Below are 27608 nucleotides of genomic sequence, written 5' to 3'. Positions count from 1 at the left end.
GTGAAGGAATTCAAACGTAATAGTGGGATTGCGTTATATTTGGCTGGAAAATCACAACCAGCCATTGTTCGTGAGCTCAATCACCTCAAAGTGAATAAAATGTTTGTGTATCGCACCATAAAACGTCACAATGATACTGGTAGCATTGTAAAACGCTATGGAGGTGGACCAAAAAAAACCGCAACAACGACAGAAATGGTTCGAAAAGTGAAGGCTCGACTTGAACGAAATCCACGTCGAAGTGGAAGAAAAATGGCCAAAAAACTGAATATATTGCAAGACAGCATTCGACGCATATTGAAAAATGAGCTCAAGACCAAGGCTTACAAGTTCCAAAAAGCACACGATCTGTCACCCCAGAAAAAAAGTTCGGTGCGAAAGAGCAAAGGAGTTGTTGCGTTTGCACGAACGTGGCGAATTTCCTAACATTGTGTTTTCTGATAAAAAAAATTTTTCAATTGAGCGGTTCATTAACATTCAAAACGATCGTGCTTACTTGACCGAACGCTCATACGAGAATTTGAGCCTACGTATGGCCACTCGAAGCAATTTCCCATCGCAAGTAATGGCTTGGGCCGCAGTGACCGCTGATGGACGCTCTCCAATCGTTTTTATCGAGCCTGGTGTCAAAATGAATGCGACTTATTATCGGGAAAATGTTTTAGAAGCTGCTTTAGAGCCGTGGACACGCAAACATTTCGGCCGTAGACCACGGACGTTCCAAAAGCACTCGGCACCGTCTCATAAAGCTCGAATGAACCAAGAACGATTAAAAAATCATATTCCACATTTCATTTCGTCCACACAATGAGTTTCGAATTCGCCAGACGCAAATTCGATGGGCTATTCCATCTGGTCCATTTTGGAGAGCAAGGTGAGGACTAAAAAATATGCCAGTATGGATGCGCTGACAAAAACGATTATACGAGAATGGGGCAAAATACCTCAAGATCACATTCGTGCAACATGCAATCATTTTTTGAACATTTGAAGGCTATAGTCAAGACAAAAGGTGGTCATATCGAGCTAAAAAGAATATGCAATATGTTAAAAATGTAATCATTTTTGAACAATTTTGTCTTTGAAATCAATAAAAACTAATTCCACACAAAGAAGTTATGGTGTTTTGAATAGGTAACACTTCTTATAGTTCACCCTGTATATTCTTTTTCCCTTGAGTAAAGTCTGTACAAAACAATCGCGCAAAATATTCATTTAAATAGTAATCGTGCAGTGAACGTCGGCGTCAAAGGTCGTGCCTGCTCAGCGAATGTAAACAGAATTATCAGCTTGATGTGGGCGCTCATTCAATTTATGGCATTCATTTTTGCCGATTTTTCAACAACATCAGATGATGGTAAGATAGCTAATTTCTTAGTAATTGGCCTGCACTTTTCTTAACGTATACTCGTATGTACTTTTATACTCACACTTGTAGACAGTAATCCGGTTACACATCCCTTCATCAAAATAGCAGACAAATATTATTTAATCAATGCCGCAACAGAGGTACCTTTTCACTTTCCAGTATTTAAGGAGCAAAGCTTATTTTCCTACATTTAAATCGTTGCAAATTTATAGATGAACTGGTTTTTAGCTCAACTTTATTGCCGTCAGTGGATTGGCTGCCAGTTGCGGTCTCAGAGTCAACTCACCAGAAAATACAAGCCTCCACCTTTTAAGCTTCCAAGATTTAACAACCAGTGTCTTACTCTTTCATCGGAAGTCAAGTATCTTGGTGTAATACTTGACCCCAAGCTCCACTGGAAGCTGTACAAAAAATGGGGTCTCAAGCCACGTGTCGTACTTTGGATGTACAAGTTAGTGGTTCTGCCAATTTTTTACATACGGTTGCCTAGTTTGGTGGGTAGCTCTTCAGAAGGGCTGCAACATCACTAAACTAGAGAGAGTGCAAAGAACTGCATGTGCGGGCATCACTGGTGCTTGTAGAACATGTCCCACTGCTGCGCTCAACGTTATTCTGCACTTACTTCCTGTGTATCTGCAGGTTAAATCTATTGCTGCTCAGAATGCTATTAGATTGAAGGAGCTTGCCTCTGGAGACAATTTCCTGTAGGACATAGTAGCATCTTGAAGCAGATCTCCCCTTCCTTCTCTGTTATTCGCACTGACCCCTCCATCCCTAAACTGTGATCTGAGGATTGTGCTAGGGCTATCTTTCCGAGCAGGCAAGATTGGAAAGAGGGGAGAGTCGGTGCGGATAAAGGTACCTCTGTTTTCACTGGCGTTGACTTGGAGTGGGAGCGGGGGTTTACTCTAAATCAGCCAGCATTTCGGTCTCCTTTAAACTGCCGGAAACAAGCAGCGTTTTTCCAGCAGACGTCTTCCCGATCTTGCAGGCATGCAAAATGCTTCGAGATCGCTGTTGGGAGGGAGACATTCATATTTTTTCCGATAGCTAAGCTGCGATCAAGGACCTGTCGTCGCCGTATTGCAGCTCTCTTTTGGTGAACTCCTGTAAATAGGTACTCAATCGTCTCGAACGTGCAGGAAACATTTCCCTTATCTGGGTTCCTGGGCACAGGAATGTAGAGGGAAATGAAAATGCCGATGAGCTTGCAGGAAGGGTTCGGCAGAACCGGTTCCAGCTGTCGTCTTCTGAGACATCGGTGTCTCCTAGGCCGTCGTTAAAGGGAAAGTACACAATTTCTAGAAAAAGCGCTAGACAGATGGAGGTCTGTCTCATCGTGTGCTAAAAACACGAAACTCGAAAACACTATGGTCCCAATACGATAGAAACAGAACGCTTAAGGTGATGGGAATCCCCCGTCATTCAATTTCCAAACTCATTGCGGAGTTCACTGGTTACTGAGTGATCGGTACTCACGCGGAGAAGCTTGGAATTCCGTACAACCCCTATTACAGAAGCTGTGGGGATCTTGCAGAGAAAGAGACTGTGAAACACTTTCTATGCAAATGTCCCCCTCTGGCGGCTAGGTGCTTGAGATTCCTTAGCGTGCCCTTTGGGGATGACTTGAAGAAATTCTCCTGCCTAGATCCCTTTTCTCTCCTCCACTACATGAACAGCACTGGATAGCTGTATTTTGCTTTAAACCACATAAACTTTTCAGATTTTTCATCAAGCCTCTTAATAAGCAAAAATAATCGACCTCACTTCATCATCGTCATCAATAATTTGTTCTACTCTCGCAGCTCTTTTTTGAATTTTAAATATAAATGATAAACTGAATGGGATCAAATCTGCGGAAGTCTTATTAAGTGTTCGAGGTCATATCTGTGTTTGACCGTCAACGCAACAAAGATAGCTAGAATTCTCCGCGCGCTTTGCTTCTGAAGTGATGCCACCTCTTTCATCGTCCATTTCACACTGGCCTTAAACATATCAAGATCATTTTGGTGGATATTCATAATTTTCGTCGATGACTCTCTAAGCCTATGTGCGGTTTCTTCAGCTTTCAACTATGCATCCTTCACAACATATTCTTAAACTTTCGCAGTTCTTTCAAGAAGCATCATCTTATTCAGCCCGCTTCTATTGAACCTCTCTTCAGCCTGAATACAGCGATGGTCAGAAAATAATCGATGGCCAGAAAATAAAAGTTGCATTTTCAGAAAATATAAAAAATAGGTATTGCAATATTGACAGCAAACTAAAACTATTTCAGAAAGTTTAGGACTATACATATCTATGAATAGGGTTACCAGCTATCTAAAAATTCATATGAACTAAATATGTAAGTTAATTAAAATATTGGTTAATATCTATGGCTGCCAAGAGAAAGGTATTTAAGAACGTTTTAATATAGACACATTTTTAAACGGAGTTGCCACCTATGTACATAAAAGGTTTACATTAATTGCAATGATGGATAAAGATTTGTTTATCTAATTAGTATTAAACGAAAACTGTTTGAAAACTGTGCGAAAACTTGTTTAATCTTCACAAATTCACTTCACTTTGGATAGGGTTGACATATATCTAGAAGTAATAAATAAATAATGCCGCATTGGATTAAAAATATTACATAAAAGCTGACTTAGGTAGGTACATAGGTAGGGTAGTTGTCGTCATGACACACCTGGCTAAAAAAACTTTAATTTTAAAGATTTTCGAATAGAGTTACCACCCATATAAAAATGAAAACTACAAACGTTTTTGTAAATACTGTATTATTATTATTATATTGGCATCAAATAAAAGCCGTTTTTTATCTAACAGATTTTTGAATAAAGTTGTCACTTACATGAAAATAAAAATTGCATAAATAAAACGTGTTTATTAATTCTGTGTTACAATATTGGTATGAACTAGAAACTATTTTGGAAAGGTTTAATCTGAAAAGATTTTCGACCAGAGTTACCGCCCAGAAGAGAAATACAAACTAAAGAAGTAAATAATTTTTACAAATGTGGTATTACAATACAGTGCACTCGCGATAACTCGAACTAATTAAAACAGGCGCTGTTCGATTTATCGAATTTGTTCGACTTATCAATTGAGTGTGCTATGTTAAAAAAACAGTCATCGATATCGATTTTTTCAATTAAATTTATTTATTTATTTACATATGGATATGAACATGAATATGTTTAAAATAATTAATTCGTTTCAATATTTTTCATCAAATATATGGCAGTCTTTGTGTCAGTTACACAAAAAAAGTCAGCTTTAACAGAAAAGTTAGGCCGAAAAGAAAGTTGTAATGTGTGTTTGTCTTTTCTTGCCTGCAGCAATGTTGAATATGACTTTTTCACGCAGCAATTGAAGAGTGTTAACCTTTGCGGGGCTTACTTGTTCAGTTGTGGCCCACTGAATTACCTTATTGATAGAGCTAACTGCCTCCTCAGATGATATCCGCTCACATGTCTCAGTTGTGTTGTTAAACTCAGACTCAGAATCACTAGTTTCAATTATTACTTCTGTGTCGGTAAATTCGGCACCATCATTCCATTTGTTAACATCATAAAGCGTAAATTCGACCTGTAAATTATGTTTTTCATGTTATGTTCTTTCAAGATGAGTCCACTTATTGGGTAATTATTTTTTCTTTGAGACAGAAACCATTTGTATAAAGCGGCTTTCATTTTAGGAAACTCAGAAGCTTTTAAAGTTCTCCTCTTCCCAGGACCCAAAAACGTGTTGTTTACTGCTTTTAAAATTGCCTTGTCTTTCTTTTTTATAAGACTTATGGTGGACTTGGCTACCCCATATTCCTTCGCTAGAGAAGTAACACTACATCCACGTTTAATTTTGTTAAGGACTTCAGCCCTCTGTTAAACACTTCAACCTTTTACGATCCATTACTCACATGCACTGATACACTACAAATGACAAATTTAAAGCAATTTGGTCAATGCAAGATGTTGTTCCCGGAAAACTAACGGGATATTAACGCCGAAATATTCATATGGACAATACACTAGTATACATATAATTTATATACATATACTATTACATATGTATGTATGTACAAAATGTACATGTTTGAAAAGAATGTGTGTACAAATAAATTTGTTTTTTTGTTCGAGTTATAGCGCTTTAATATTGTTCGAGTTACAAACTAGTCAATAGGGAAAAAAATGTGTTCGAGTTAGCACGTCGTTCGACTTAGCGGCTATTCGAGTTACCGCGAGTGCGTATATATATAATAAATATAAAATGTTTCGAAAATCATTAATCTGACCGATTTTTGAATAGAGTTGCCACTTATATAAAAAGAAATATTAAATAAGTAAAATATTTGTATTATATGTGGAATTATAGTACTGACATCATGAAAAAGGTTTAATCTGAACAAATTTCTTATTAGAGTTACCATCTTTGCAAAAATTCAAATTAAATAAGCAAATATTTTTATTTATAAATGCATTATTACAATATTGGTTTCAAATAAAAGCCGTTTTGTGAAGGTTTAATCTGACCGATTTTTTAATAGAGTTGCCACTTATATAAAAATAAATAAATAAAATGTTTTTTACAATGTATAAATTTTTTTTGCAATATTGAAATCGATGAACGCTAATTTAAGAAGCTTTAATCTGTGAAAATTTTTGACTAGTGTTACCACCTATGCACAAATTTAAATGAAATAGCCAACAAATCTTTATAAATGCGGTATTACCATATTGGTTTCAAGTAAAAGCCGTTTTGTGAAGCTTTAATCTAAACTGATATTTGAATAGGGTTACCACCTATGCGAGAACTAGTAAGTAAGTAACTAAATTTTTGTTTAAAAAAGAGGTGTTACAATATTGATATCAAGCAAAATCTGTTTGAAAATGCTTAAATCTGGCCAATTTATTTACCAGGATTGCCACATCTTTAAAATTAAGTAAATTATTTTAATGAACACAGTATTACAATATAAATATCAAATAGCAGAGCTTTTAAAAAGCTCTAATCCGTGCAAATTCTTGAATAGAGTTGCCACCAAAGAAAAAATTAGAACTATGAATGTAAGATATTTTTATATAGGCATCAAGCGAGAGGTGTTTAAGAGCCAACGTGGATACCACTCAAGCGTCGTAGGCCACTCAAGCTTGCAGAAACTCACAAACTGCAATTGACATTTAAACTGATTTTCGTAGCACTAATAGTGGAAGTTTGAATTGTTTTCCGCACAAAACAAGTCCGAACAAAAACAACTCTACGGGATTACCGATGTGTTGTAATTAAAAAAAAAGACCGAAGTTTGTTCAATATCCAGCTTCCTTAGCCAACACAATAACACAACCATCAGCACCAGCAACAACAACACCAACACTAAACCCGAGTCATTCAACGTCAATTTTCCTTTTCACACATTTTTCCATCGACTGTGGCCAATATGGTGGCAATAGCGTTGGCGTTGACGACAGCAATGGCTGACAGCATTGACGCTGTAGCGATGGCGGTTGTGCGGATGGCGACGGTGATGGTGACCATAATGGCACGTCACAACACAACAGCCACAACAACTTTGCCGCTCAATAAAATCTTTATTACACGTACGCCAATTATGTTAAATGTGGATGTTCCATACGCACACACCCGCAAGCAGCACACACCACCACCCACCAACGCATGCAAGTCAAAATATTTTCAAATACAAATACAAATACAAATACAAAATTTGCATGGCAATAACCGCACGGAATACAAAACAATTTCGCACATACATACATGCATACATGCATACAAACACGTATGCGGCATAAGTACATGCATATGTATGCGTTGCAAGTCACTCGGAAAACCGCAACAAAACAGCCAAACATTCCAAGCGGACCCAGTAAGCTGGCAACAAGCGACTACGCAGGTGTTGTGCAGAGCTAACGATAGCCCACCTGCCTGCCTGCCCGGTTGCCCGGTTGCCCGACCGCCTGCCTGTAAATATGCTTCACTGTTTCCGGTACACATTTAAGTGGCACTCATACGCCCCGTTGACCCAGCTGAAGGAGGCGCGGAGTGTAATGGAGTCTGCCACCTCCATTGCTGGGTGCGCGCATTTTCCACTTCAAAGCACCGTTTCAAAATTTAATTACTGTTCGTAATTGCGGGCACACATGCAAATGCACACATACGCGCGCAAACCCACACATAGGGCGTTTGTATGCCGGAACATACACACACACGCAAATATTCCTACTAAAAATGTATGATTTAATGGTGCGCTTGTGTGGGAAGGAGTGCGTGTGTATGGCGTTAAAAATTCTTTGCTTTAAAATGCACTCACTGCCAGTAGAGTATGTATGGGAGTTTGTGTGTATGTGTGTGGGTGTGTGTGTGTGACTATTTTTGTTGTGTGCTAGTGAGCGATTGAGTTAAGTGTTTTGGCACTCGCCCTTTGTCTGCCGCTTTTTGACACATAACACCATCAGTTTGTGATATTTCCCGCCAATTCCCCCACTAAAGCGCATCACTTTCGTATCATTTATGTTGTTGTAGCACGTATCATCATTTACGCTATACTCACACATACGCATTACTTCACTCATACCATATATACTCACCCTAAGTGCGTAAGTGTGCTTTATTGGCAGTAAAAAAGTCATCACTACCTTTTCCATTGCTTTTACGCATACACACGTGCACGCATGTTGGGCACCTACATACAAACATACCTCCATAGTAAAACGTTCCTTTTTGAGTTTTGAAGTTTTGATTTGCTATACCCAAAATTTGGTTAAGCTGCTCAATGATTTTCAGCTCTTTAAGCAAATTAAATCGTTGTCTGTGATCAAACAATAAATTCTAGAGTATTGAGCGCAGAATCGCTCTCTTTGGCTTCAATCGATTAGAGTTGTGATGCCACAGGGTTTCGACCCTTGTTTTGGTATCAGGCCTTATTCAAGTAGTCTCAAACGCTCTTTTTTCTTAATTTTTAGCTCTTGGTCAGTCAGTCAGTCATAGACGGTTAACCGAACTCGATGATTTTCATTATTTTAAAGATATTTCTGACAATTGGCCTTCCAGAGTTTGGTGTGTCTTTGATAGAAAAATGAGCGGGACGGAAAAGACGAAACCAAAACTCACTATGGATGAGGCATAGGTCTATCACCTTGATCCTAGATCATAACAAAAGGCGTAGGAGTGGTATGCACCTGGTTCTTCCGCTCCGAAATGAGTTCACGACATGCGAAATTTTTTTTTGAAGCGTAAGGAATTTTGCTTGCGGACTACTAGCAAATTGGCCATTCAATAAATTCTGAATATCATTGAATACTTTTAGACCAGCTGAAGGAAAAAATTCGTAAAGAACTACCCAGTTTGCAAAAGTAAAAAAATCCTTTTCATTAGGAAAATGCACCGCGTCACAAGAGCATTTCGACAATGGCTAAGCTTCATAAATTAAATTTGGAATTTTTTGAGCATTCACCATATTTCAGTATTCACCAGATTTGACCTCTAGCAGCTTCCATTCCTAAAAAAATACATGCGGGGCAGGCGTCTTTCATCAAATGCTGATAACAGCTGTGGAAGCGTATTTTGCAGCCCATCGAGATTCTCACTTCAGGGTTGGAATTCATACATTGGAATATCGTTGGAAGAAGTGTATTGATGCTCAGGGAGACTCTACTGAATATGGTGGAATAACAAAATGTATTTCAAACTATAAAATTGTGTTTTTCTTAACAAACCACAAACCTTTTTGAACAGCCTAGTAATTGACTGTATCAGCATCATATGCACTGTTCACATTTCCACCGCCTTACCAGCGTTTTTTTCCTTCTTAAAATCTGGTAGGAAAACAAGTGGCCGCCGCTTCAGCGCACAAACTTAATAGTATGGCGCTTTGGAAGACAAGGTGAGCTTCCACGCTTCTATAACCAAGAAATGGACTACTCTCTCGCTAAACCCACCTTCGACAGGCTCTTCAGGACTATCATCCCGTCAAGAAGAGAGTGGCAAACGCAAAGACTATGGACAAGAGGGGAAAAACATTTTTACACGGATGGATCCAAGCTAGAAAGTAAAGTAGGCTATGAAGTTTTTTCAAAAGGATTAGGATTAGAATTTCCTGTCCGACTTCTGAACTACTGTAGCGTCAACCAGGTAGAAGTCTTAGCCTTAAAGGAGGTAAGTGTGTACCTTAACACATACGCCGTAACAAAAACTACAGTAAATATCTTCTCGGACAGTCAAGCGGCCATCAAAGCAACGAAAGCGGTTATACCAAGGTTGCTCAGGAACACCAGAAAGCTCTAAATGATATTAGCACCACCTTCAAGGTCAGTCTTATTTGGGTTCCGGGACATAGAAATATTGAAGGAAATTGCAAGGCCGATGAAGTAGCCAGAAAGGGTAGGTAGGTAGGTGAAATGGTTGAAGTGCTCCTGGCACTAAAGCTCCGTTTTGATACCATTACGAGTGAGATCTCCAACAGGCAGATATCTACAGCCAACCATCAGAGCAGTTGATATAATGGAGATGATTGATTGGATTTAAGTTGGCGCACTGCCTCGGGCTGTCAAGGAAAGGAGCGCCCAGTGACCTTAGTCTTCTAGCTGCCAAACCCGGACATTTACAGAGAAAATGCTCTAGAGTCTCCTTCTCTGAAAGGTCCCCACAGCTCCTGCATTGGGGGTTAAATGGTAACCCTAGCTTTTTCGCGTTTATGCCGATCGTCCAGTGACCGGTAAACACAGCTACGAGTTTGGAAATTGAATGGCGAGGAGTCCAAAGAACTTTCTGAGTCCTTCGTATATCGTATTAGGGCCAAAGGGTTTTCGAAATCGCACATGAAGAGATGGAGCTCCATCTTTTCTGCGCTTTCTTGAGAAATAATTTGCGCTGTTCCCCTTTAACAACTGTCAAGGAGATGCCGATGACCGGGTAGGTGGTCTCTGAGGCCAATTCAGTCCCCTTTCTCGCTAGCTCATCAGCAATTTCATTTCCTTCTATGTTCCTATGTCCTGGCCAGAAAGGGCACTAATCTTCCACTGCTTGAAAGTAGAGGCTACTTGTAAATTAAAGATAGCAAATAATAGTCTCCAGGAGGCCAATAGATCATGGAGAGAAGAAAGTAAATGTGTTACAACCAAGCTAATTTAGCCGCGAATATATAGGAAAACATCAAGTGAGTTGCTCAACCTCTGAAGAGAGAACATCTCGAAGGTCGTGGCTTGTTACAAAGGCAACAGGCTGTTAGAGGAGGGAGAGGAAAAAACAGTAGAGTACTTCCTCTGCAATTTTTTAGCCTTAGCTAGGAGTAGAGACGGGTTGTTAGGAAAATACTCTTCTGACTCTCTTGCGGAACTATTCGGTATTGAGATAAAACCTATCGCTCGCTTTATAAGAGCACCTAAATAGTTTTCTGATGAATAAACACTGAGCTTCCCGTGTTACACAGTGCTACTCTAAGCCGGCTGCCACAAACACCAAACCTTAACCTGCGTTTTCACTTTATCGTAGACGAATTGAAAATGACAAATATTTTTACTTTTCTCTTCCTTGGTGTCCCCTTTTGGCGTGCTCTCCAACAGCGCTGAGTGAAGAAATCACGAAACTATCTCAGAAAATTGTTTAGTAGGATATTTTATCTATCTAACGTAATTTAGCATAACCCGATCGTATTTACACCCCTGAAAAAATTAATGGGGACGCTATATTTTGGACAGTTTTCAACACTTTTCTTGTGTTCTTTTAATTATCATAATTTTTAAATAAAAGTATAGTTAATTCACTTACAGCAGCCATATAAATCCAAATTTAAAATCCAAAAAGTCAACAAATTTTCAGCAAAGTGGAAAAAAATTGTAATCAAAATTTCTAGAAAAAATTTGGGCACGCAGATTTATAGCTCATTAAATTCTAGTACAATAAAGTGCAAGTCTAAAGTAGCCCAAAATTCTCTCTGATTTTTTATAATTTTTTTCACTGACGGGGTTACGCATTTTCTGCATGCAATGAATGCACGCCACTTATTTCCGCCCTGTGTGTAAGCAACGCGCAGATTACTGATGGATGAAATATCATAATAATTTATTTTTTTATTAAACCTGTAGCAATATATTAATTTATACAAAAAGGGTGATTTTTTAATAGCTATGGGAAAGTTTTCCAAAAAATCACACGTAAAATTCTGAAAAATGGATGAAATTTTTATTTAATATATATCCTGTACTATCGATTGACAGGTCCCGAACGTGAAATAAAATGTTCACCGAACTCGCCTATCAACAAGACCATTGTTACGCGTGCTGTGTGGCATGTGGCACTGTCTTGCTGAAACCACATGTCATGCAAGTCAAGCTCTTGCATTTTGGGCAAAAAAGAGTTGGATATCATTTCACGGTAGCGCTCACCATTCACAGTTACGTCGCGATTGGCAGCATCTTCGAAGAAGTACGGTCCAATGATACCTCCAGCACATATCCTAGTCTGTGGGCAAAAAGTAAGGGGAATTTATTTGTCAAACTTCGCGGGATTAAAATTTCGCTCTATTTATTTTTTTTTATGAGTTGGCAGCACTGTTAAAACATCTGGGCCAACTTTCATGTGAATGTCATTATCAGTAATATATTTACGCTTGTGTTTACCAAACGACCAAGAGTGCAACCAGACCGAAAAGAGCACGTCAAAGTCGTTCAAAAATCAAGGTCATGATGACAGTTTTTTCGATTTTCGTGGTGTGGTGCACTATGAATTCCTTCCACCTGGCCAAACTGTTAATAAGGAATATTATTTGAGCGTTATGCGTCGTTTACGTGAAACAATTCGTCTAAAAAGACCAGAATTATGGGCCAACAACTCTTGGTTTTTGCATCACGATAATGCACCGTCTCACACTGCACTCGTTCTTCGTGACCATTTCGCCAAAAATTCCACGCATATCGTTCCGCAACCACCGTATTCGCCTGATTTGGCTCCGTGTGACTTCTGGCTATTCTCAAAACTCATGAGACCACTCCGGGGAACGCGTTTCGAGTCGATTGAGGAGATAAAAGCTGAATCGAAGAAGGTGCTGATGGCTATACCGGAAATGGACTATTTGGCATGTTTCGGGGATTGAAAAATTCGTTGGTATTTCATCGAGAGGGGGTTATTTTGAAGGGGATGAAATTGAGTTACAAGAATAAATAAAGATTTTTCATTTTAAACAACCAATTTCACCTTACTTTTTGCCCACAGTAGTAAACCGCACCAAACTGTGACCTTTTCTGGATACATCAAAAATGAGCTTCATCGCTGAACACAATTTTTCGATAAAAAAGTGGATCTTCGGCCAACTTTCCAAGAGCCCATTCACCAAAAATTCTGCGTTGCGGTAGGTCGTTCAGCTTCAATTCTTGCACCAGCTGTATTTTGAAAGGTTTCACACCTAAATCCTTTCGCAAAATTTTCCACGAACGGCGACAAATCGATAATTGATGGTCATCATTAACACTGGCCGATACAGCTGCGATATTTTCTTCAGTTCGCACTCTACGTAAGCGTGTTGTTTGTTTGATGTCCAATAATATAAATTTGGTTCTAAATTTAGTCACAGTAGCTCGAATAGCTCGAATAGACGCTTTTTTATAATAAAATTCAATGATTTGCAAGCGTTATTCGTTTGTAAGACGATTCATGGTTAAATTATAGACCAAACTGAAGATGTTTGACAGTAAAACAAAACTCGAAACGTGCGTCAGCTGTTTAAAGCAACTATTTAAAAAAATAATAGCTGAAAAAGCACCCGTTAGAATTGGCTCGTACACACAGGTGTTTGGCTGAGTTCGTCCCCTTGTTTGTGGTGTACGTCTTGATGTTGTTCCACAAATGGAAGGACCTACAGTTTTAAGCCGACTGCGAACGGCAGATATTTTTATGAGGAGCTGTTTCATGGCAGAAATACACTCGGAGGTTTGCCATTGCTTGCCGAGGGGCGACCGCTATTAGAAAAGTTTTTTTCTTAATTTTGGTGTTTACGGAGATTTGAAAATTACGCGCCAAAACAAAATAATAATTAATATTGCAAATGAAAGCATTGCCAGCGAACGATGGCACATTTTTCCAGCTGCTTGCGCCAAGTCAACTGATTAACTTTCTAAACGACTACGCAGTTTGCATGAAATTATCAAAACCAAACAGATGGAACGCGCCCTTTGACCCTTTTCAAAAATCCAATGTATACCCTGTAAACAGATATGAATATTCACTGAATTTGCATTGACTTTGTGGCAAGAGCAACGTTGGAGCAGTGCAAAAATGAGACGACAGACAAACAAAGGGGATTCGCTCTGCAAACGAGGAAGTAGAAAAGGGTTGACCAGAAAACACTTTGCATTAATGAATATCACAATTTTTTTAATATCACTGCTTTCCTTTTGTAATTATAATGAGACACTAAGCGTAACCGGGCAGCTGTTTTGCGGTATTGCTGCGGTAGGATAGGTACGAATTAAAAAAAAAAAACAAAAAATAAAAAACCAAAAAAACAAAAAAATAATCAAAATAAAAGAAAAAACAAGTTGCGGTTCAAAATAATCGCGATTACAACATGGTTGTGACTCGGTTTTCACGCAAACAAAATAAACGGGGGGAAAAAATCAAATACAAATATTATTTCAAATATTCTCATTACTTTACTTTGGTGACGTAGGGGGTGATGGGAGCGAAAAATCGAGGCAATAGGTTGGCAAATGTAAAGAATGTGTGCCCAGAAGCCGCAAATGTGGGCTACCGCATCCATATATAAGTAAAGGCAAACACGCGTAATCACAACAACAACAACAAAAATATACTTCAACACTTGTATGTGTGCATGTGTCAAGTATTCGTCTACTAAATTATGGCCACTGGCACAACTTTTTAACTAAATGAACTTTTAAGGGGCACAAAGGGTTCGCAAATGATTTATTGATAAGTGAAGCTAACAAAAACCAAAAAAAAAAAAACAAAAAAAATATAAGAAAAAATAAATAAAAAAACGTTTGCTACCTTACGTTGCTGTCTCAAATACTGTTTTTAAGGGGTTAAGGCCAGCGTAGAAATTAGAAAAATCAACTTTGTTTGTTAATTAAAAGATGCCGCAATATCTTAAATGACCCAAGTCATCAAGGAATGAAGGTAGAAAAATGTCTAAACGCTGCTATTTTGCATATTTAGGCACCCGTTCCTCTCAAACCGATGCGCCAAGTACCGAAAATTCTAAGCGCGCTTTTGTTGAAACTATATTTTTCGAGTCAACCGAACTCATAACTCGAAGGAAACTTCGCCGATTGACTTGAAATTTTAGCCCTATAAGGAGAATTTTTCTATATAAAAAATATTTTCCGTATGTTTGTCCCCTTTATTTGTGTGTTTGTATAATGCGAAGGTCAAATATGATTAACGTACGCCGCCATTTTGAAAAATTAAAAATCTTCCAATAGGATGAGTAATTTTGCGCCACCTTGTATTAAAAAGTACATAGCATTCGAAAGGTGTTTTGATGGTTTTCTTCTTCTCCAACCTAGCCTTATCCTATTGCGGGTCGGCTCTCCTTGCGCAAAATCTCCATTTCACGCGGTCCTGAGTCATCTCTTCGCTGACGTTTCTGCATCGCATACCGTTTTCAATCGTCTTTTTCCAGGTTCTTGGTGGTTTGCCTGACCCTCTTTTCGCTACCTCCATCTGCAACACTTGCCTTACTGCGTAATCCGCTGGTCTGCTCATTACATGACAATACCAGCCTAGGCGGTTTTCCTGGAGCTTAGTGTTGATTGGAGCAGCTTTATTGCTACCAAGAAAAAAAGGTGTTTTGAATATTGTCCAGCAGTGTAACGCCACCTCTGTATCCTCATTTCTGCCACTTGCAGTTTCAGCTCTAGTACAATCCAGCACTTAGCTGCACATGTCATTGCCGGCCTGATCATGATTTTGATCAGAACAACGGTGAGCAATTTCTCGTTCAGAGGTTCCATCTTCGCTGACATGGCAGCAAAGATATTTAAAGATATCACCTATTTTGAGGGGCACATTATTTACTGTAAGAGCTGGACTCTGACAACTCGCTGTGGCAAAATGAAACTCCATTGCTTCGGTCTTTGTGCGGCTTACTCGTAGCCCATTCGGTTCAAGGACGGTAACCCATCGGTTCAGATTTTCTTCAAGAACTTTTTTATCGCGTACGATGAGGACTACGTCCTCAGCATACAGCAGTGTCCAAGGGAGGTTGCCTTGGATTTCACGCGTAAGGAAGTCCATCACCAGATTAAAGAGAAGAGGGCTTTAACCTGAGCCTTGATGTACGCCTACATTAACGTTGCAGCTTTGGGGCAGCCCATTTGCGCATTTTACCTGGGTAGTTACTTGATGGTAGGTGTTTAAAGATGATTTTCGGATGCTTTCTTAATACCGTCCAAACGAGATCTCTAGGTACGCGTTCGAACGCTTTTTCAAGGTCAATAAAGACTCCAAGCGATTTTCTTTATTCAGTCGGTGTTTTTCTAATATCGCCGAAGAATGTGGATGGCATTTACAGTCGACTTCCCACTCATTTAAGCGAACTAATTATTGGTTATTTTAGAGATAACGGGTCGGCCATATACCGTTTGCTTTTTGAACCACCTATTTTTTTGAGAATGGTAACACAAATGACATTTCAAATGTGTTCATAATTTACTTCAAGGTTTGACATTTACGAAATGGGACGCTATGCACTTGAACAAAATTGGGAAATATTGAAAACCTATTTCCAAAGTGGTGAGTCTTCTTCTTTTTTTTTTTGATTTACACAGCGGTGGCTACGTCAATAAGCAAAATTGTCGGATTTGGAGCTCTGAAAATCCACACGTTACTGTAGAGAAGCAAATTCATCCACAACGAGTCACTAATTGGTGCGGTTTTGGTCTGGCGGCATCATCAAGCCATTTTTTTTCGAAAATGAGCGAGGAGCCGCGGTTACAGTAAATGGCGAGCGTTACCGTGACATGCTCAACGAGTTGTTTCCAAAAATTGAAGAGGATGACATGGACGACATTAGGTTTCAACAGGACGGAGCAACTTGTCACACTGCCAAAGTTACACTCGAACTTTTGGCTACCGTTTTTGAAAACCGAATAATCAGCCGAAATTCCGATATCAATTGGCCGCCTCGGAGCTGTGATTTAAGCCCGTTGGACTATTTTTTGTGGAGAGCCGTTAAGGACAAATTTTATGCGAACCATCCAGAGACGATTGATGCTTTAAAACACGAAATCGAAGTTGCCATTCATGAAATTGGAGCCCAAACAATCGAAAATGTGCTTAAAAATTGTGTTGATCGAATGGCCTACTGTAAACCCAGTCGTGGGAGTCATTTGAACGATATTATTTTTCATTCATAAATGACAATGTTCAATCTTCAAAATAAAAAAAATGTTTGAAAAACATTGATTAGTTTTTTTTTATAGCCGATTCAAAAAGCAAATTTTACATGGCCCACCCTAAACTTCTAATGCGTGCGTCGAGGTAGGTAGTATGTCATAAGTTTTACTGCGCGGTAGTTTGAACAGCACCTGACATCGCCTTTGTTTTTGTAGAAAGGGAAAGCTCTTATGCCACACTTCCGGAATACCCTCCGCAGCAACTTTGTGAAAGAGCGATGTGAGCCAGAGAATATCTGCTTCGCCAAGAGCTCGGAAGATTTCTTAAGGAATCAGATCTTATGTATCAGAAAATCAATCAAATTACAAAATAGTTAAAAATAAAATGAAAAAATCAAATATAAGATTACATAAATACAAAATTCTTCCCTTGGGGTGATTCATTTTGCGAGAATTCTTTTCTTTAATTTTTAATTTTTTTAAACGCGTCGTTTTTCATTACTTTTCGTTAAATCTCCATATATAGTATATATAACTGGCGCGTAAACGCTTTTTGAGTATTTGACCGAACTCGACCTCCTATTTGTGGTGTGCGTCTTGATGTTTTTCCACAGATGGAGGGACCTGCAGTTTCAAGCCGACTCCGAACGGCAGATATTTTTATGAGGAGCTTTTTCATAGCAGAAATACACTCGAAGGCTTGCCATTGTCTGCCGAGGGGCGACCGCTATTAAAAAAAAAAACGTTTTCTTCATTTTGGTATTTTACCGAGATTCGAACCTACGTTCTCTCTGAATTCCGAATGGTAGCCACGCACCAACCAGTTTGGCTACGGCGGCCGCCCTACATGAAGAAAATTGAACGTGCTTCTATAACTATTTTTCTCTATTATCGAGTCATTCGGTTTCCTTTCAACAAGAGAGCTCCCTCGATAAGAAGCTGCACAACCATCATATTATTTTTTAATATTCTTTTATTTATTATTATTCTCTTTGCGAACAAAAACTATGAATAATAATTTCTACATTTTATGATGTAATTATTAAGGATCTTCTGGTAAAAATTTACCTTCTCCGTTACCTCAACAACTCTGGTGGGCTGTAGATATCTACCCGTTAGAGGTCTCACAATGGTATCAACCATTTCACACACCTTCTTCTTCTTTTTTTCTGCTTCTGCTTCTGCTTTTTCTCCTTCTTCTTCTTCTTCTTCTTCTTCTTCTTCTTCTTAGCATCAGAGTCCTTGGTGAACCATTGATTCTCGCACAACCTTGCGCCATCTGTCTCTATCTAAGGCTATATCCTTCCACCGCCGCACGTTTAGCTTTTCAAAGTCAACTTACACGTCTTCGAGCCATCTCTTTCTGGGCGTCCTCTCCCTCGACCTCCAACAGGGCGTAATTCAACTGCCTTTCATGTTGTTCTCTCCTGGGGCATTCTAAACACGTGTTAAGTCATCTCATCCTCTGCGATTTTATAAATATTATCACAATCTCATTTTTTGCTAATAGTTCCAGCTCATGACTATACCTATTTCGGAAGGTACCGACTTGCAGTCTTACAGGCCCATATTTTTTCGCAATATTTTGTTCCAGATACCATTAGCTGATTACTGTCAGTGATTTTTAGCGTCCATAGTTCGCAACCACAAGTAAGGACGGGTTGGATCAAGGTTTTGTATATCCTTGGTTTGCGAGATAACCACTTACGCGATTTTGACCGAGTTTAGGTCGTTTCGTTTTCAATTTCACATGCTAACCGGCGCCAATTGGACACTGGCCGAGTGAAGCCAATTCCTTCTCCACCTGATCTTTCCAACGCAGAGGAGGGCTTCCTCTTCCTCTGCTACCAGGTACCCTATCGAATATTTTCAGAGCCGGAGCAATTGTATCCATTCGAACGATATGACCCAGCCAACGTAGCCGCTGGATCTTTTTTCGCTGCGCTATATCTATGGCGTCGTAAAGCTCATACAGCTTATCGTTCCATCGCCTACGATACTCGCCGTCACCAACGGGAAAAGGTCCAAAAATCTTACGCAGAATCTTTCTTTCAAACACTCCAAGCGTCGCTTCATCGAATGTTGTCATCGCCTAGGCTTCTGCGCCATGCGTTAGTGCGGGCATGATTAGAGCCTTGTAGAGTGTTCGTTTCGTTCATCGAGAGAGGACTTTACTACTCAATTGCCTACTTTATCCAAAGTGGCACTTGTTGGCATGAGAGATTCTGCGTTGGATTTCAAGGCTGACATTGTTATCGGAGTGCCCCGACTGTTTGTTGAAGACAGGAGGCATTTCGTTTTGTCCTCGTTCACCACCAGACCCAAAACTCACCCGAGCTTATGGAAAATGCCACTGCTGTAACTCACAGACGTATTATTTGCTAAAACCCTATAGTGCGTCTACAGTTCTGTACCACAGCGTATACAAATCGACAAACGCACACACACATAAATAACAAATAACTAAGTGTTGCAATACGATTTGAATGCTGCTTTCAAATACTCAAGTATAACTGCATATGATAAGGTGGCAAGCGAAGCATGCTGAGCATCGGCAAGGATTTTATACAAATGCACAAAGGCAGACAACCGCTGAACGAGCTGACAAGACACGCCATCCAAAATTATGCACGGAACTACATTCACTCGTCGGATGCCTTCATTCATACCCACGCATACGTAGCATACAGTTATTTGCGTTAGCGCCATAATCGCAGAGCTCAAGTCGAGATGAGCCGAGCTAAAATGCAGCAAGCCGTTGAAATTTATACGCTTTGTTAAATGAGACACAAATGCCTCAGCACAGATTTACATATCCATGCGGAGCACACATACACACATATGCGTGTATTTATCTGCAAACACTTGCACAAACGTCGAAGGCGGGAGCAGCAGACAACGAATGATCTTCACACACAAAGGAAAGAAAAAAAATTCAAAAGCACTTAAAATGTATCAGAAACTCGAGCTGCAACTGAAGGCAGTCGCTGGAGTGCAATCGCTTTTGAGTTGTTATCAATGAAAAGCGGAAGAAACATTTGCAATGTTTTTTTTTTTAATTCTCTTTTTCTGATTGATAGTACTGAGAAAAATTAACTAATTTATCATACGCCAAAACTCGTCACTCACGCCAACAGACCAAATGATAGGGTCGAGGGTGGCATCCACTCAAAAGTGCGGCAGCTGTACCTAAACCTACAGCTATTTTAGTGTCTATCAAAGCTGAGTTAATAACTACAAAAGAGGTTGCATTGTGAATCAGTGACTCGTCCATTCCAGTGCAACCGATCACCGATCAACCTACTTTGACAGTCAAGCACCCATAAAATCTCTTGCTGTAATATTTCTAAAGTAGCAAATGAATGTGGCGCTATACTAAATTAGCTGACTTGCCTCATGAGCAATGTCTGGCTCCCTAATCACAGAGCCATTCTGGAAAGTTTCCTCGCGATCGAGCTGGCAAGGTAGACAACTAATTTTAAATCACTCCACCCTGCCCAAAGTGGGACAACCCTTTATCTTCGAGCAACCTCTGGATCAGGTGGGTCTGCAACGCACAAGTCAGCAGTAAATGAAGCACAGAGCCCACTTGTGAGGTAACATCATCATCATCATCATGAGGTAGCGATTACTGCTCAGGGTGTGCTTTAGCTTCATCCTCGATCCTCTTCCAATCTGCACGGTTTATAGCAACAGATCTCCATCTCCTAACTCGTAGCTTTTTCAGGTCGGCTATGCTTTGGTCAACCCAGGTTAACCTTGGACGTCCTCGGGCTTGGGTCTTTAGACAATTCGTTGATAAAAAAAGATTGTTGGGGGCGGCTGTCTTCCATGCGCACAGTGTGCCCTAACCATCGAAGCTTTTGGGATTGAATGTATTTCGCGACGTCTTCTCCCTGGCATAAGCTTAGCAACTCATCGTTGTAGCGTATTCGATAAGTTCCATCGTTGCAGCATATGGGGCCAAACACCCTAAGGAGTACTTTTCGTTCGAAAACTCTTAAGCTACTTTCGTCTTTGCTTGTCAATGTCCAGCACTCGCAGCCGTAGGACAGCACCGGTAGTATTATTGACTGGTAGAGGCGGAGTTTACATTCACGTGTGAGCAGTTTGGACTTCAGCAATTTTGTGTGGGCGTAATATGCTTTGTTTGCTGCCATTATTCTGTCTTGTATTGTGTCATAACTACTGTTGTCATTTTTGATTAACACTCCCAAATATTTGAAGTGTTGAACACCTTCATAGGTTAATGTCCCGATTTGGATGTTTTCAGGACTTCGTCTTTCTTCGCTGCGGGAGACCTTCAGATATTTAGTTTTGCCTTCATTTATTCTAAAGCCTACTGATTTTGCACGAAATTCAATATTACAAAAGGTTTCAATGAGATATCTTTTGTTCCTTGCCACTATTCCTGAGCGACTCAAAAGGTTTCCAAACTTCATGCCTTATTGTTACTCATATGAGTAATAGCTTTATCAAGTTCCATCAAAGTTGGTTCCGGCTCCGCCGCATTATTGTTGGGCGCAAAGTTTATGAGAGATGATGCGCTTGCTGTAACGGGGTTACATAGATCTGAAAAGAATTATTTCCACCGTTCGATAACGCTACTTTCTTCAGATAATATAACTCCGTTTTTATCCTTACAGATATTAAGACGAGGCAGAAAGTCTTTTGTTTGTTGTTTGACACACTTCTAATGTCTTTGGTGTGATAATCCGTCACGAGTTGTTCAAGTTCCCTATTTTGCGACTGCTTTCTCTTCTTCTTCTTAATTGGCGCGATAACCGCTTACGCGATTTTGGCCGAGTTTAACAAAGCGCGCCAGTCGTTTCTTTCTCGTGCTAACCGGCGCCAGTTGGACACACCAAGTGAAGCCAAGTTCTTCTCCACCTGATCTTTCCAACGCAGAGGAGGCCGCCCTCTTCCTCTGCTACCACCAGCTGGTACCGCATCGAATACTTTCAAAGCCGGATGGATCTTTATTCGCTGCGCTATGCCTATGTCGTCGTAAAGCTCATACAGCCCATCGTTCCATCGTCTGCGATATTCGCCGTTGAAAACGTGCAAAGGTCCAAAAATCTTACGAAGAATCTTCTCTCGAACACTCCAAGCGTCGCTTCATCGGATGTTGTCATCGTCCAAGCTTCTGCGCCATACGTTAGGACGGGCATGATGAGAGTCTTGTAGAGTATTAATTTTGTTCGTCGAGAGAGGACTTTACTGCTCAGTTGCCTACTTAGTCCAAAGTAGCACTTGTTGGCAAGAGAGATTCTTCGTTGGATTTCAAGGCTGACATTGTTATCGGTGTTAATGCTGGTTCTTAAATAGACGAAGTCTTTTACAACCTCGAAATTATAACTGTCTACAGTGACATGGGTGCCAGGAGGTACTTCGTTTTGTCCTCGTTCACCACCAGACCCATTCGCTTTGCCTCTTTATCCAGTTTGGAGAAGGCAGAACTAACAGCGCGGTTGTTAAGTCCGATGATGTCAATATCATCGGGATACGCCAGCAATTGTACGCTCTTATAAAAAATTGTGCCTGAGCGATTAAGTTCTGCGGCTCGTACGATGCTCTCCAACATCAGGTTAAAGAAGTCACACGACAGCGGGTCACCCTGTCTGAAACCTCGTTTGGTATCAAGCGGCTCGGAGAGGTCCTTCCCAATTCTGACGGCGCTGCTGGTGTTGAGCAACGTCATCTTACATAGCCGTATTAGTTTTGCGGGGATACCAAATTCAGACATCGCGGCATACAGGTAAATGCTTTCTCTTGGCGCGGCATAATTTAGTGGCGACAATTCTCTCGGCTTCTTAGCATTCTTTGCCGAGCTTCATTTTTCTTAGCTATTGCCTGGGCGCATTCAGCGTCGAACCATTTATTGTTTTCTGTTTTAGTCAGCTTTCCTATGCTTTCAGTAGCGGCGTTAGTAAGAGAGAGTTTTATATTCTCCCACTGTTTGAAATATTTTGGCGTTTGTAGGGTATGCAAGTTGTCCTGTGTTCCATTTTGGTCTCGTTAAACCTTTTTCTTGCTTGTGCATGGTTATGCGATGGTTAAATTTTATTTTTACTAGAAAATGATCGCTATCAATATTTGCACTGCGGCATGAGTGAACGTCTGTTGTGAGGTAACTAGGCAGGTAAAATCTAGAAGATATCAACACCGCACCAGGTCCTTCAGCAATCTAGAGCGTCCCTTCATGAGTACAGTGGCTGGCATCATCACCGGTCGCTGCTTAATGGAAACACATGGGAAACGTTTACGGTTTAACTCTAATGACTTCTGTCGACTTGGCAAGAGAGTGATCGGTAAATGTGTTCTTGAGAGCGGAAGCGTTCTCCCACTTTAGCTGGGAATTTCTGTGTGGGTAAACTCAAAACACATATCGCTCACCACAAGAATTCAAGATGGTTGGCAGAAATATGCAAGTATAAGTGTGTCGAAAAGTTGCTATAATGGCCTTTTGGAGTGACGTTTTCTCTTCAGTCTTTCAGATAAGCCTACCTATGAGCCAAAGCTATTCTTGTGCTATGAAAAAACTTTTAAAACAGTACATGAAAAAGCCATCCGCCATTCAGAGACGGCATAAAATTATAGGTCTCTCCATTTGTGGAACAACTTCAAGACGCACAACGCAAATTAGAAGCAAAAAAGTATGTATGCTGCCAGTCTAATCCGCCCAAACACGCATAGCCCATTTATCTTCATTTTTCACTCTCTACTTTTCTGCATTCTCATGAGTAGCAAACAGCTTGCGTCAGTAGGACTGAACTGTTGTACGACGCATCTTTAGTTGATTTATATTTCGCTCACTCATACCCAGCACTCCTTTTCACTTTGTGTCTCTCACCCTATACCCTTTTGTATATTTACTCTGCCACTCGCGTTTTGTGCCACATTTCTTTGCGCTCCCTCAACACCTTTGAAGCGTTTTCAAACTTCTAACTCCTTTGGCGGTGAAGAATAGCTGAAGTGTGACTTTTATGTGCGCACTCTTCTAAATGAAGATGCCATTTTGTTTTGTGTGTTCAGTTGCTTGATGTTGTGGAAGTACAGCGGTAATTGCATTTTTCACTTATTGATTGAAGTTTACACTTTTGTCGGCAGACTGTTTATACTCCTGTCTTTGGAATCACTACAGATTTTTATGATTTGTTTTTCAATCAACCTTTTAATTTGGCTTGTGTTGTTTTTGTTTTTTTTTTGTTTTTTTGTTTCCTATGCGCATTAGCTGGATTTCACTTTCTGGCTGATTTCCTGTGCTCAGCAACAAGGTCAGCCAAACTGGTTTTACTGTCGTTGAGTTCACTTGAAAAAGAGCTAAAAGAGATAAATAAAGCCAACTTCCCTTAAGTCCGGTTGAAGCGTAAAGCCAGAGAACACAGAGCCTAAATGAAATATCACGCAGAAGGCTTAGATGATTTGCGCCATCATCGATTCTTATTTCCGATCAGTTTTTTGACTGAAGTACGCATTTTAGTTGCCAATCGCCAAGGGACTTTTAGCTCTTCAAAGAAATAAAAAAATATTTTAGAGCCCGTTAAAAGGCTTCTGCCAAAATCATGAAGCGAGAATATGTAAAGGGCAGTATTGGGACGCCTTCTACTTCTACTTAATTAACTTCAAAAAATTTTCAAAAAAATTAAAACTTTTTATGCAGTATTTTAGTATAAGCCTCAACACTTTAGAACTCCCAAATTAAACAACCACGTTTTTCTGCTTTCATCGGAAGTTAGGTATCTTCCAGTGTTACTTGACTCCGAACTTCATTGTAAGCTACACATTCGGTTAGAAAAGGACAGTACAGCTTTCTACTCCTCCAAATCTGTGTTCGGCAAAAAAACGGGGACTCAAGCCACAGGTCATGCTGTGGATGTACACCTCAGTGGTTTTACTAATTGTAACGCACGGATGTCTGGTTTGGTGGGAAGCTCTCCGGCAGGACTATGATATCACTAAACTGGGGAGGGTGCAAGGAACTCCATGGAATAGCATCAGAGGAGAACTTATCCCAGTGGGGTCTTGAATTTCACCCACCGAGTTTCACATTATTGCTATCGCTGCTCAAAGTGCAATCAGCTTAAACGAGGTTCGCCTGTGGAGGCAATTTCTCAAGGGACATGGTAGCATTTTTAGGTAGTTAACGTCGTATTTCTCTGAACTTCGGACAGATCTCTCTATCCGCAAACTAGAGTTTGAGTGTCGTGTCAGGGCAATCTTTCCAAGTAAGCAGGAGTGGAATGAGGGGGAAATCTGCACCGCAGCTGCTACCTCTGTCTTCACTGACGGCTCTAAGATGGAATCGGGTGTTGAAGCAGCGCGTTTCTCTAAATCAACCAATTTACTACAATATTTCCTTGAAACTGCCGAATACTGCTAGCGTTTTTTAGGCAGAAGTCTTTGCGATCCTGCAGGCATGCAAAATACTTAGTGAACCTTGGAGTGAGGGAGATATTAACATATTTTCCGAGTGTGCAGCTGCGCTGAAAGCACTGATAACGCTATGGTGCAGATCCAAATTGATCAACTCCTTTAAGGAAGATATCAAATTTGCTGGTTCCAGAAATTAGATACACAGAGGGAAAAGAAATTGCTGATGAGCTTACCAGGAAGGTGTCGACTGAATTTGTCTCAGAGACCTCCTACCCGGTCATCAGTATCCCCCTGACTATTGTTAAAGCGGTCTTTTGCATCACTTATTTCTCAGGAAAGCTTAGATTAGAGGAAGCTCCATTTCTTCACGTCGTATTTCGAAAAACCTATATCTCCTGTACAATAGACACAGGATGCAGATAATACTGGGAACTCCACGCCATTTAATTTTCAAACTCCTAACCGTGTTTCCCGGTCATTGGACGATCGGCATACACGCGGAAAAGCTACGTTTGCCATTTAACTCCCATTGCAGAAGCTGTGGGGACCTTTCCGAGAGGGAGACTATTGAGCATTTTCTTTGTAAATGTCCGGGTTTCGCAGCTAGACATTTAAGTTCTCTGGGTGCTCTTCTCTTCGACAGTCTGGGACAGGGCGGCAACCTAAATCCCATCAATTTTCTCCAAATAGTGGTCTCAAAATGGTATCAAAGCGGAGCTTTACAGCTTCTTGGGGAGTGTCAGACCTACACTCATTTTGTTGTTAGAGGTTTAAAAATGTGGATTGAGCAACATTAAAAGAAGATTAAAAATATTAATTCAGGTTCAAAAAATTGAGAAAAATTCAAAAAAATTCACTTTAGAAATAAGTACCAAAATGCATCATTGTACATTAGAGGGTTAAATCAAAACTTTTTATAGATTTTCATATTTTTCCTATTCGTAAGAGTTGTTTTTAGTAATATAGTAATATAGTAATATAAATAGTCATAAATTTGGATTTATATTTCTGCATTTTATGAATTCTTCAAATTCCATTTATTAAAAAAAAAATTTTTTTTTTAATATTCAAACATAAATTCGATTTTCGCACTAGTAAAAGTATTGAAAGTCAGTCAAGTACTTTTACTAATGCCAAAATCGAATTTATAAAGGGTGGTTAAGTTTCAAGGGCCGGTGTTGATTTTCAATCAAATACAATTTTTTTAGGAAATTATTGTCTTTTCTCTTTATTATGGTAATATTGGTATGGCTGCTCAATTAGGTATGGAACAAAATATCGGCCAAATGATCGCCGCGGCCTCGGCGGCACACCTCCAACCGATGGTCCAAATTTTCGATGACGCTGAGGCATAATTGAGGTTCTATGCCGTTAATGTGCCGAATTATCTCATCCTTTAGCTCTTGAATTGTTGCTGGCTTATCGATGTACACCTTTTCTTTCAAATAACCCTAAAGGAAGAAGTCCAACGGTGTCAAATCACATGATCTTGGCGGTCAACTGACATCGCCGCGACGTGAGATTATTCGGCCATCAAATTTTTCGCGCAAAAGAGCCATTGTTTCGTTAGCTGTGTGACAAGTGGCACCGTCCTGTTGAAACCACATATCGTCCACATCCATATCTTTCAATTCGGGCCATAATTTGGGAAAGAATACGGCCCAATGATGCCGCCGGCCCATAAACCGCACCAAACAGTCACTCTTTGTGGGTGCATTGGTTTTTCGGCAATCACTCTTGGATTATCATTCGCCCAAATGCGGCGATTCTGTTTATTGACGAATCCACTGAGGTGAAAATGTGCCTCATCACTGAAGACGATCTTCTTCACGAAGTGCACGATATGCATTTTAATTTGAACTCCCGTTTTCATCATAAGTCTGAATAACTTTGACGCCTTGCTCGATTATGTATCTTTCCATGGTTCAAATTGAGTTAGTCTGAAATTGAAAAATGTCAAATGGAGTGCAGAAAAAAGATTTACGTTTAGGTGTGATTTACATTCAACATCGGCCTTTGAAATTTGACCATCCTTTATTTATTTGAAACTCTTCTCCATCAGCTGGCTTCATTTCGTTTCGATTTTCTGCCATGTAAGCAAACATTAATCTTAATTTTTCTTCGCCTCTTTTTTCCTCTCATTTCAGCGGACATCATACAGGATTTAGCTAATTAATTAAATCAAACAAGGAGGGAAAAAAGCAAAAACAAAAACAACAACAAAGCAACTGATATTAAATTTTTTATATATGTGGTAAGTTTAGGAATAGACGTAGAAGTGGAAAAAATAGCAGAAAAAAAAGATTGCACAATTTTGTAAATATACACTTATACATATACATATTTGTGAACGCACACACACTCTTAAACTTCAGCACTGTTTTATTTACATATTTACATACGTACTTATAGGGATACTTGTAACGAAAGTAAGCGGAGTTAGGCGCACAAACACATACACATACACACACACAACCATGTCTGCATTAAAGTGAAAT

At 39.9% G+C, this 27608-nt stretch overlaps 1 protein-coding gene across 1 annotated transcript in view; it reads left to right on the top strand.

Moving 5' to 3' along the window:
- Positions 1-27362, top strand: part of LOC129247872 (neural cell adhesion molecule 1) — a 143477-nt gene extending 116115 nt beyond the window's left edge. Inside the window, exon 6 of the mRNA XM_054887232.1 lies at positions 27258-27362. Within this exon, the coding sequence (XP_054743207.1) occupies positions 27258-27286 (29 nt within the window). The 3' untranslated portion in view covers positions 27287-27362. The remainder of the gene's footprint in view (positions 1-27257) is intronic.
- The last annotated feature ends 246 nt before the right edge of the window (positions 27363-27608 follow it).

Source organism: Anastrepha obliqua, chromosome 5 (genome assembly GCF_027943255.1).
Source record: "Anastrepha obliqua isolate idAnaObli1 chromosome 5, idAnaObli1_1.0, whole genome shotgun sequence".
NCBI classification, from domain to species: Eukaryota; Metazoa; Arthropoda; class Insecta; order Diptera; family Tephritidae; genus Anastrepha; species Anastrepha obliqua.
Note: the sequence above shows the minus strand (reverse complement) of the source record. Positions and strands in the feature narration are given on the sequence as shown.